This window comes from Phasianus colchicus, chromosome Z (assembly GCF_987193195.1).
Source record: "Phasianus colchicus chromosome Z, bPhaCol1.hap1.1, whole genome shotgun sequence".
NCBI lineage: Eukaryota > Metazoa > Chordata > Aves > Galliformes > Phasianidae > Phasianus > Phasianus colchicus.
The window spans coordinates 79,051,608-79,063,943 of NC_143476.1; the positions used below are offsets into that span (position 1 = coordinate 79,051,608).

At 41.3% G+C, this 12,336-nt stretch overlaps 1 protein-coding gene across 1 annotated transcript in view; it reads left to right on the top strand.

Moving 5' to 3' along the window:
• The first annotated feature begins 184 nt into the window (after positions 1-184).
• The window catches only part of TTC33 (tetratricopeptide repeat domain 33), a 42,728-nt gene continuing 30,576 nt past the window's right edge, over positions 185-12,336 (top strand). The window contains exons 1-2 of the mRNA XM_031594551.2: positions 185-295; positions 605-833. Of these exons, the coding sequence (XP_031450411.2) occupies positions 613-833 (221 nt within the window). The 5' untranslated portion in view covers positions 185-295; positions 605-612. The remainder of the gene's footprint in view (positions 296-604; positions 834-12,336) is intronic.

A 12,336-nucleotide genomic window follows, 5' to 3' on the forward strand; every position in this document is an offset into this window, starting at 1 on the left:
TAGCTGCGACGCACCGCCAGCGTTCTGCCCGGCCGCGGGCTGGCGTGACCCACGAGCGCTATTCCGAGCGCTCCGAACCGCCCCGCCGCTGAACGGACGGCGGCGGTGCCGTCACTCCGGGCCGCTCGGTGGCCGGGCGCACGGCACCCGCCGCCGCGGCTCCGCCCCGCCCCGCGGCCGGACGCGCACTCGTCTCCCCGTCGCCCTCCGCCCGCGGCTGAGCCGCTGCCGCTCCGCCCTTCCGCTTCCCGGCGGGTCAGAGGTGTATCGGGCTGGGAGGCGGCGCGGGCCGCAGGTAGCGGGCTGTGGCTGCGGTCGGGCCTCTGTGCCGCGCGGCGGGCGGTGCTCTTGGCGGTGTCCGGGCCGTGCGCCGGCGGCTCCGCGGGGAGCTCGGCGTAGCGGCTGGGCCTGGGGCGTGCCTCGCTTGCTGCTGTCGCCTGTCCTTGGTGCAGAGCGCCTCGCTAGCGCCTGGCGTGGAGCTGCTGGGCGGGATCTGTATGGATGAAGGGCGTTCTGCTTCGTGTTACTGCTCTGAAGGTCGAGATGAGCGAGCTGCACGCCTTAAACCTAGCTCACCTAATCGCTGAAATCTGTTTTTCTCTAGTTCTGCCGATGGCATCTTTTGGCTGGAAGAGAAAGATCGGCGAGAAGGTCTCCAGGGCCACTTCCCAGCAGTTTGAAGCAGAGGCTGCGGATGAGAAGGGTCCGGGTGATGATGAGGATGAGGACTGGGTGCACGCCGCGAAGAGAAGGAAGGAAGTTCTCCTCGAAGGCTGCGCGAAGAAGAGCAAACAGCTGAAGGATGAGGGGGCAAGTTTGGCTGAAAATAGGAGGTACCGATGTTATCTTAGTCTTTCTTTGACTCAGTAAGTGCTGGGTCTTATTTTAACCCTTTTTCTAACCACTAAATACTAGTTACTGCATTCATGCTTCTTACGTTTGAAAAATAGAAGGATCGCTTCTTTTAAATTTTGCATCTACGGTCTGATGTTGAGTAGGTTTATTTCTGCCTTTTGGTGTTGGTGTTGGCTGCTGCTGTGTCTGTATTCAAGTCTCATCTCAATGTGTTTGCTTAACAACAAATGATGGGGAGAGATGACTGATTGCATCTGAAATTTCAGAGGATAGATAGAATATTGTGAGGTAAGTCATACTGTAAATAATGCTTCAGCTGCTCAGGGAGTTCTGTCCTGTCTTGTAAACGTATCGTAATCTCACTTTAATGTTACAAAGAGTAAGTGTGTTTATACATACACAGTGTATATGTGACTAGGGAAATAGGGAAATAGTGCACAGCAATTAATGTGCTGTAATTTGTCTAATTCTTTTGGCAGATCAGGTTCAAGTAGACACTCTGCGTGTTTCCTGATAGTAGTACTCAGTCAGGACTCAAGCAGGATTTTTTTGAAAGAGTATTCCATAAATTGTTCCCGATACACTTCAAGCAGGAAGTAACTTTGGAGTGGAGGATGAACAGAAGCAGAATGAGACACTATAAATTGTGTTTCAAAACTCCATAGTTTGGTTAGATCTTCTCTAGAGGAGAGAAGAACACAGTTCTAATAATAGTCTCCTTAAAAACATCAGAATACTTGATATCTAAATCTGAGTTCTGGCTGTAGTTGTAGGACATCTGTGCTTTATTCACTGTTCCAGATCAGCAGTGATCTGGAATTCCTTCCTGACAGAAGTAATTTCGTAAGAAGTCAGTATATACTTCTCTTCTGTTAAGCTATACCTGTCAGTCTGAAAAAGGATGGCTGAGGCATTCACAGAGAACAGCTTAGGAGCAAGTAATTCTTAGTGCTGCTAATTACTCTGAGGGGTTGAGTTTTGTCCTGAAACTTTCATTTTAACATTTGTTAGAGAACAGTACAAAAACTCAGCCCATTCATGACTAGCAACGTGGTTTTACTTGTGAATTTAGTGAGACCTGTATCTTGACAGAGAGCTTACAGCAACCACCGATAAAAGCTAAGTGGTCTATAAGAAGTATGGAAAACAAGTAACAAGAAATTAAAATGTTGTTTTCAGAACAACATTTGTGTGTCTTTTGTTCTAGCACTTAAGTCTGAGGCTCAACAGAAGTTCTGTACTTAAAACTGTAATCTTCATACTTGAAGGGGCATTACTGCCATCAATGACTTTATCATGTTCTAGAGAGTTTAGGCAGTTACAGCAGTCTGGTATTATCGGTGTACGTAGCTTTCAAGCAGACCTCTTTTTAAAAAAAATTTCATACAGATTTAAAGTTAAGCTGTCAGTGGGAAGCTTTTACTGCTTAGAAAGGTGGAATAGTTGACATACCGTTACAAGGAAGCAGTTTGTGAAGTTATGTTTATTCTGTCTGGTGGAAAGTGATTGTTCTGTTAGACTTCCATGGTATATTTTTTTCTTAATAAACATTTTGTACAACATAAGGAGACTTGTATAAAAATAAAAAACTTAATATAGATGGTTTTCTGAAATAGTGTAGTAGCAGTTAAACATTTGAGTTGGATGGTGCAGCATTCAGGTAAAGGAATGGTAATGATTCAGTTGTAGATAATCAAAAGACTGAAAGCTAGTGGGAAACCAAGGTGGTATCTTAGCTGATGTTGCTTGTGAGATGAAGAGATGGAGGGGATCCAGAGGGGAAACAGATTTGATAAAGAAGCAAAATAAATTTAAAGAAGAGTGGAAAGTAATATGTTCATTTCTTATTGAAAAGAAACTACAGTGCACAGTAAAATTAGTATATTAACAGTATGAAGCTGCAACAGGGCAGGTTCTGGATGGATATCAGAGGAAGGTTCTTCACCAATAATGTGGTCAGACACTGGAACAGCCTCCCCAGGGAGATGGTTATGGCACCAAGCTTGCCACTGTTTAAAAGTGCCTGGACAGAGCTCTCAAACGTTTGGTCTGATTTTTGGGTGGTCCTCTGTGGAGCCAGAAGTTGAACTCACTGATCCTTATGGGTTCCTTCCATCTCAAGTTACTCAATTATTCTAATGTGATAGAGTTTTACAAGTAGATCTGGTATCACTTGTATGGAATAGAACTTACTGCTGCCTGGGTAGGCCAGGTATCTTCTGGTAAGGGATAATCACAGTAGTGATGGTATTACTTACCCAGCATATTTCCATCTGAGATCAAACTGACTGACTTGTGCTTGTAAAGTGAATCTTCTTTGGGAGCAAGGAGTAACACATAGCTAGAAAAAACTTGTACATCCTGCTCTTTGCCTTTAGAAAACTCAGGAGTGGCACAAGTGAATGGAGAAGAAAGCTGTCACCAGCTAAACAAGTTTGAGCTTTTATGACAGCTGTCTACTATACCTGGTGTAATGCATTTGGAGTAAACTTCTAAAAGTCTGGGGAAGATACAGAAGATACGTTGTTGAGGAGAACAGTTCCTGATCCATGTATTTTTGGGCCTTCTCAAAAATGTGGCTGTTAAGGTGTCTGGCTGTAGGGGCTGCCTGATCCTGTTGCTACCAGTGAAGTATGGCAGGGATACCACTTGCATGAAGTGTGAACAGATGGATGATCTGCTCAGTGCGTGTCAGAGTGCATGGAGGAGTTGAGGAGGTTAAGAAGCATCACGGAGTGCAAGCTGGAGTAACTCCCAGTCATACCTGAGAGAAGGCCACTGGAGTAATAACCCCCAAACAATGGTGAATCTCATGTCGTGCCACCGCTGGGCAATGAAATGGGACCTAAGAAATAAGGAGGAGTGGAAACAGGTGGCGATGCAGATAAGCTGTTGCTACCTACTTTGATTCTCTGGCTACCCCTATGTAAATATGTTTGAGGCTCTGGAACTTGAGGGAGAGATGAGAAGGATGCAGTGGGAGGTCCACCTGAAAGATTGTCTAGGGTAAGGTGGTTTTCTGCATGGCTTAAAACTGCCTCTGCCAAAAAGGAAAGAAGGGTAATTATCCTAGCAACTAACTCCCTTCATAGAGGAACAGAGGGCCTCTCTGTGTCAACCAGAAGACATACAGAAGTGTGCTTTCTCCCTGGGGCAGGGACATTACTAGGAGACTCCCTAGTCTGGTTCACCCCTCTGATTATTGTCCCTTACTGACAGCCCTTTTCAGGCTGACAGTGATGAAGCTGCTAAGAGAATCCTGACAGCTATCAAAAGGGACTTAAGGGCATTGGAGATGGAGTAGAGATGGTGTTTTCCTCTATCCCTTCATTGGCAGCGAGAGGACCAGGAAAAACCATCTCATTAATATGTGGCTGAAAGGCTAGTGTGGTTGCAGGAATTTTGCTCTTTTTTTCACCATGGCGTGGTTCACTCCTCACCTGACCTGATTGCTGTGGATGGGTCTCACCTTTCTCAAAGGGGAAAAAGGATCCTACTCCAGGAGCTGGCAGAGCTCACTGCTGAGTCTTTTTAAACAGGATGTGAAGGGGGAAGGGATTAAAACTAGGCTAATTAGAGATGACCCTAGGGTAACCATGACAGCACTGGGAGCGAGGCAGGGGCTCAGCTGAAACCACCAATGCATTCAGCATGGGAACAAACAGGAGAAGCTTGAAGCCACTGTTCAGCGGGTAAATCTGAAACATGGTGAGATTGCTCCAGTGGCTGGAGTGCTGCAGTGGAAGGCTATAAGCTCTTCAGAAGGGGTAGGCAAGAAAGAAGGGGAGGTGGTGTGACTCTCTGTGTTCAGAGCTTGGGGCTGGGTAGGTTGAGTCTTTATGGATAAGGATGAGGGGGAGGGTCAGCAAGGCAGATGTTCTGGTGGGGCGTCTGTTATAGACTGCCTAACCAGAATGAAGAGACAGATGAGCCTTTCTACAACATCTGGCAGAAGTTGTGCAATTGCCAGCCCTTGTTTTCAAGGGGATATTCAACTTCCCTGATATATATTGGAAGTACATTACAGCACAGTAATGTGCTGTACAAGAAGCAGTGTGGGAGGTTTTTTTTAGAATGTGGAAGATAAGTTCTTGTTGCAGCTGTAAGAGTCTACCAGAGGAGGTGCCCTGCTAAAGCTGCTGCTCACAAACAGGGAAGGAGTAGTGGGAGACATGAAGGTTGGGAGCTGTGTTGGGCAGAGTGACCACAAAATGGTAGAGAGTCCTTGATTTTTTGGTGAAGGTAGGTGGGGGACAGCAAAGCTTCTTCTGGGGGGAGAACTTAGAACTTCAGGGTGCTGGTAGGGAGGGTCCCTTGGGATTCAATCCTGGAGGGGCCTGGGAAGGCTAGATGCTCCTGAAGAAGGAAGTCTTAAAGGGCAGTAGCAGGCTATTCCCCTGTGCCACAGGGTGAGCTAGAGGGGAAGAAGGCTGATATGGATGAACAGGGAACTTTTCCTGAGGGTCCAGGAGAAGCAGAGTCTCCCTCCTGTAGAAGAAAGAACAGGCAGCTCAGGGAGACTACAAAGAAATGGCAAGGATAAGTAGGGAGAAAATTAGGCAGAAGCCCAGCTTAGATTCAACCTGACCACTATAATAAAAGGGAACAATTTTTATTTATTTATTTATTTTTTTTTACAAGTATATTAACAGTAAGAGGAGGGCAAAGAAGACTCTCCATCCTTTATTGGATGTAGCAGGGATGTGACCAATGAGGATAAGAAAGTGTGGATGAAGCAAAGGTGAGAATTTGCTCAATCAAACCGTGCTATTGTGCCCTTTGTATCTGTTGTAGCTTCTATGGGAATACACAGTAGGCATTACTTTCCAAGCAACTTTCTTGAGGCCAAGACAATTCCTCTTCACTCAGTGCAGCCCAGACAAGCCAGAAAGTTGGACAACCACAGTCTAATACATCATAGAGAACAATTCTAGAAGATTGATAGATAGACAGTAGACAGTGGTCTGTCAGAATAGAAAGAAGAGAATTAAGTGGACGAAGTGCCACAATTGTCTGCTCTTTGCATTTTTGGGAAGGAGAGATTCAGCGAAAACCAGGCATATGTGCACTGTCTTTTGAGGAACAGAATACTCCGTAGTTGAGAAACATGGAGATTATTTTTAGAGAGATTTTTTTTTTTTTAATCTGAAACTTAGAATGCTCGCATATCGTCCAAACTGAAATACTAGCAGGGATGTGTCCCTATGCACTGGAATATCTTTTTCTTTTCTTAAAAAAAAAAAAAAAAAAAAAAAAGGTTTTTTTTTGTTGATTGTTGTATAGGTATGTGTATCTTTAAATACTTCACTACATGAAAGTATAAAAATTGTACTCTGCCTCAGTATATTTAAAAAAAAAACACAACAATTTATGTTAACCACAAATCTCTGCATGCGGACCCAGGTTTGAGACTCGGGTGAGATTAAATAATGGAAGATTCAAAGTTAAGAGCTGAAAAATCCTGTAACTAAGCTGCTTTGAAGGCTGATGGTAAGGAGAGAAGTACTAATGTCATGCTAGTATCTTTCATATAGTTGAACATATGCATATCCTTATAGATCACTTTGCAGTTTCTTTTTTAATATTTTTTAGTGGTCCAGTAGGTGGAGATAGTGTTCTTCTCATTAAACCCTGAAGGACTGCAGAAAATGCTTATCTGAATTGTTTTTTACAGATAGATGCTATTGGGTTTATGTTCTTGTTGATTTGCATTTAATGTTTCAATTATTTCTGAAAACTGAAGGTTAACTCCGTTTTCTTATTTCTATTGTTATTGTTTCCCTATTAAATTAAAAGTCCCTGCTTCTAAAGCTGGTAGATTATGATTTCAGCTGGAAAACAGTATTCTGGCTGAGCTTATGGAGAATTTCCAATATTAAAATAAATAAATTGTTGTTGCTTTGTCAGTTGCTAATGTAAATGAGACCAACCAATACTATCTTTGGTTTAGCTTTTGCAATATCAAATTAAACAAGGCCTTTTCAAAGTGCTACAAACAGACAAAAGTAACTTTCCATGAAGTGGTTTACTCTTCTAGGAGAATTACTCCGTAAGAATTTCTCAGATTTTCTAACCCATTGCTTTATTTTAAAAGAATATTTTAAGATGTGCTAATTAATCCATATTTTAGTAGACTTTTTTTCCTTTTTTTTTTTTTTTCCCCTCTGGTACTAATTTGTCAGTATTCATTGCATGTAGTCTGTAATCTCTTAGATATATATATATATTCTGTGAGTTCTTTTCTCACTAGATACCTGTAAAGAGTCAGCATAAGATGATACTCCTTTTAAAATCATGTTTAGTGTCATGGTCAGTTGTTGTGTTATAAAAAGCTCAATTTATCAAAAGGTGCATCAATTTAAAAAAGTAAAATCACATCCCCAAAAGCAAAACACCAAAATTTTAAAAGCAAACAAAAAACACCTTTCTGTTGCGATGTTATAATACTTATATTTGTTCAAATTAACCATTGTATTTCAGGTTTAGATTATAGAACTACGGAGGGGCTGTGGGCAGGGTTGCCACCCACTAGAGAAGGTTGTGTAGGGCCCTATCAAGCCTGGCCTTGAACACCTCCTGGGATGGGGCACCCACATCTTCTCTGGGCAGCCTGTGCCAGTGCCTCACTGCCCTCTGAGTGAAGAATTTGTTCTGAATGTTTAATCCACAACTGCACTCTTCTAATTTAAAGCCTTTACTCCCTTGTCGAATCACTGCACTGCTTGATAAAAAGTCCCTCCCTGTCTTTCCTGTAGGTACCCTTTAGGTACTACTTAATGGCTGTGACGAAGCCTCCCTGGTGCCTTCTCTTCTTCAGGCTGAACAAACCTAGATGCCTCAACCTGTCTTCATAGAAAAAGTGGTCCACCTGCCTGTTCTGGACATGTGCCAACAGGACCATGTCCTCCTTGTTCTGAGACCCCCAGACCTGGGCATTACTGCAAGTGGGATCTCATGGGAGCAAAGTCGAGGGGGAGAATCTCTTCCCTCACCCTTCTGATCACCTTTTTTTTGTAGTACAGCCTAAGATATAATTCACTTTCTGGGCTGCAAGTGTATGTCTTTGGCTCTTGCTGAATTTATCATTCATCACGACCTCCCAGAACTTCTCTTTATCCACTCATTGCTCATCCTATGTGCATGTTTGGGAGTGACAGGTGGACCCAGGTGCACAGGTTTACATCTGGCCTCGTTGAACTTCATGAAATTTGCATAGGTCTACCTCTCCTGCCTTTCAAGATACGTGGCTGGCATCCCCTCCAAATGTGTCAACTGTATCCCTTAGCTAAGTGTCATCCATGAACTTGCTGAAGGTGCACGATCAGCGCATCTGTCCCAGTCTTAAATGAAGACTCACATATATAATATTCTGCTCTTTTTTTTTCTGTCTACCACTAGTTGGTACCCCGTAACAATCCTAGAAATCTTTCCATGAGAGACTGAAGCTTGCTCTTTTGAAGCCATTTCAAACTGATGATTTTTTGGAATCCTCCCATTCTTAGTGTGCACTGGGTATGTTTTCATGCCAACCTCTGGAACTTTAATGACTTCAGCAACAAAATGGCAGGTCTTAGAAGAGATTTTCTTTGACCTGCCAGCTAGTAATAAATAGCTAATGTTTTATACCATGACTTAGTCTTTTTGTCTCTTTAGCAAAAAAATAACAGTTGAAGACATAGTAGAGTTTATAGATTTAGACTTTTTTTAAACAACATTCTTTGGGGAATTTTTGGGGGGATGTTGGCAATGAATAATGGTTTGTAGTCAACTAGTTCCACCATCCTATTTTAGTGTTAAAAATAGAGGACACCTATTAAGTATGTTAAATAGCATGAATTTAATGGAGGGTATTCTGCTATCTTTCTTTCTCTGTAGGAATTTGTATTTTTATGCAGGCTTTAATACAACCATTCATTTTTCTGGCAGTTAGCTTTTGTGATGATGATGATAAGCTTACCTCAGTGAATCTGGATGTTGACATAGGTGTTTTTAATTGACTGAAGTTGTTTGACAATTGAACTGTTGTGATTTTTAGAAAAGCAGCTTTCCCTGGCATTACTGATGCACCTGGTTTTCCTGGGCATTTCATTTGAAATGTTCGACGTTTTCTGCACCTAGAGCACCTCCTGCACTGACCTTGGTGTCTGCAGAGCTGCTTCTCTCCCTCATTTTCTCACTCCTCTCTCCCAGCTGCTGTTGCACGGCAGTTTTTCCCTTCCTTGGATCTGCTCTCCAAGAGCACACCCAGCGTGGCTTATGGCTCAGCTCCAGCAGCAGTGGGTCCCCTTTGAAACAATGAATCTCGCTCTGCTCTGTCAAGGGACAAGGGCTCTGCTCACAAAGACCACTCCTGTAGTCTCCCACCACCAAAAAGTGCCTAAGCTTTGTCATTGTTTATTGAAATTGGGAAGTTGGAATTTTGAATACTGAGCAAAATTTGAAAGAGAAAACACTGAAACAGAGTGAGTATATTTATAATTCTGAACTGAATTCATTCATGTTTTGAGTTTGTGGATTGTACCTTTCATTAAGTAGGTGAAAAAGATTTGTAGAGAAGGTAAAGCATTTGCCACTCTGACTTAATTATGTTCATCTAATCATTGACATCAATCTAATGCTTAAAGCTATTGAGCTATAAGGAATATCAAAGTGTAATTAGCATAAGCTGTAAGGAATATAAAAGTGTAATTAGGATATCCTTTCTCCAGATAAAGGCTGAAGCTATCAAGCTTTGCTTGCTTCACTTCTTCACAAGAAAAGAGATGTTTTAGTTAGTTAATGATCTAAGCAAATTGGTGTCTGCTGTCATGTTTCTGTCTGAAGTTACACTGTAAATCTATGGGTAGTTTAATTGGCAGGGACTCATTCCAGAGCTCAATATATTCCTTTTGTATGTGTTCACCTCGAGGTGTGGGGCATGGAGTTTCGGTCATAAAATGAAGACAGAGATTATTTTAGAAGTTAGGCTTCAGAAGCATAAGTTATTGTGGTCTAAATGATTTAATTATTTCTACCAGTAACCAATGTAGATAAAAATATTAATGTTAATGCAATATTAATCTTCTGTTGAATCTTCAGTAATTTATTTTTCTTCTTATGTTGTGCTAGGAGAAAAATGGGAGGAGATAGCTCAGACATTTCTTGCTGCTGTTTTCTCAACAGGCAGTATATGTGTGTGCAAAATTACATTGACAAAAAAATAATGAATCTGAATCTGTAGCTTCTTGTGAGGATGCTCGTCCTTAGAAATATACTTCATTTTAAATTACTTCAATTCTCTTGTGGGAATGGAAGCACAACTTAAGCTTGCCTCTTCTCCCTCCTTTACAGAACAATTTTGTCTAATGAGTTTAGGCTCACCATTTCTGGTAGCTGAAGTTCTGGTAGAGAACCTCAGCTGGGACAGTTCCCACTCTGCTTGCCACTTTCATTTTAAATTTATATGTTTGTGTAAATTTGCAGGTCATTGTGAGATTTGAAAGTTCTGATGCACTCCTTTGGTTTTGAGTGGCAGTAGCCCCAGCTCACATACAGTTATATTTGTGCATGTTATATCCTTCTACGTGTACTATTGCAAAATAATATCTCACTTATTTCAGGTAATTGGCATTTTTAACTTGCTATTATCTGTAGAGAGATATTATAGTCATTTTATATCAATACTTCATAATCTTTTCATTTATATTGGGAGAGTTAAAGGGTACCTGCCTACTTAATTTACAGATACTTCCATGAATCACACATTATAATTGCCCTCTATAAATCTCAAAATGCCGTGGAGGATTACACATTTCACCTACCTTAATCCTTTGTGTCTGCTTTTTTATGTAGCTTCTGTAGTTGTTACTTGTAATACTAATATCAAATTAGTAATGAGACCAGAAGAAACAAAAGAAAATAAGGGGAATTACATTATTTGGTATAAATCATACCGAAGTAATGACAGCATATCATCTAGATGAAATGCATCTATCCAATAGAGAATGAGAACAGACTAAAGACTGTTGCTTTTTGTATAATCTAAAGACTGTTGCACTGTATAATCATAGAATCATGAAGGATGGAAAAGACCTCTAAGATCATCTGGTCCAGCCATCAACCCATCACCACTATGCCCACTAACCATGTCACTCAGTGCCACATCTACAATTTTCTAGAACACCGCCAGGCACAGTGACTCCACCACCTCCCTGGGCAGCCTGTGCCAGTACCTGATTCTTTCTTAGAAGAAATATTTCCTAATATTCAATCTGAATCACCCCTGATGCAACTTCCGACCATTTCGTTTTGTGCTATCACTAGTCACCTGTGATACAAGACTGACCCTTCTCCTCCCCATTGCTGCAGTCTCCTTTCAGATCGTTGTAGAGAGTGATAAGGTCTCTCCTGAGCCTCCTCCAGTCTAAACGATCTTGGTTCCCTCAGTTGCTTCCTGTTAAAACTTGTGCTCCAGATCCTTCACCAGCTTCACTGCCCTTTGGATTCACTGCACAGCCTTTCTTGTAGTGAGGGTGGTATCTCATCCTCAAGCACACTGATTTGGTAATTGGCCATTTAAGAGAAAGGTAGAGAAATGCTTTTATTTTATTTACCTTGTTTGTTGTTTTTTGTTGTTGTTGTTTTTTTTGGTGCTGTGAACAGCATTTGACTTTGTTCTGCTGATTAATTTGTGAGAGCCAGTACAACCATAGTGTGAAGAGTGGAAGATAGAGCTGTCTGTTATTTGTAGAGAAGTATTTGAAAGGTTAGGAGAATTAAATGCGTGCTGAACTAAGAAGTAAACAGATGGGATCAATCATTCTAGGTCTACTTCTATGTTTCTAAAGGATAATGTGAACAAATAATTCACAATTAAACCCAGATTACAACTATAAATATCTTTAAATATAGCACAACAGTTTTTCTTCTATATTTTTGTTCCTGTTGCTTTCAGAGGAAGTGCTATTGAAGCTGTTTTGAGGAATTGAAGCTTTGTATTTAAGATTTCAGTCTAGCAATGACATATGTTGCTTCATTACCTGATATATTAAAAATATTTTAGAAGTATTATAACTATTTCAAGTTCTTATACTTGTATTAATTTGCAGTTTTTGTTTTAGGATACTAAAGGAGTTAATTGGATTTACCTTAGCAGTGCAATTCCTTTTACTACAAAACTTACAAGGTTACTGGGCCTGTTATTACTGAAATAATTATGAAATAGGAGGTGTTGTATTGCATTGTATTCCTGTTCTTAATTGGAATTTCTGTGTGTCAACCTAATTTCTGCTCCTATTTATCATTCTTTATTTTGGCTTCCTGCAGAACTGTCACCCATAAAGTCATGGAATCATCTAGTTGGAAAAGATTTTCAACACGATGAGGTGCAACCATCAACATGGCCTATTGAGTCCTATCACTAGACCATGTCCCTTACTGCCATGTTTACACATCTCTTAAATACCCCCTGGGAGGGGAACTCCACCAGTAATGTCATTTTGA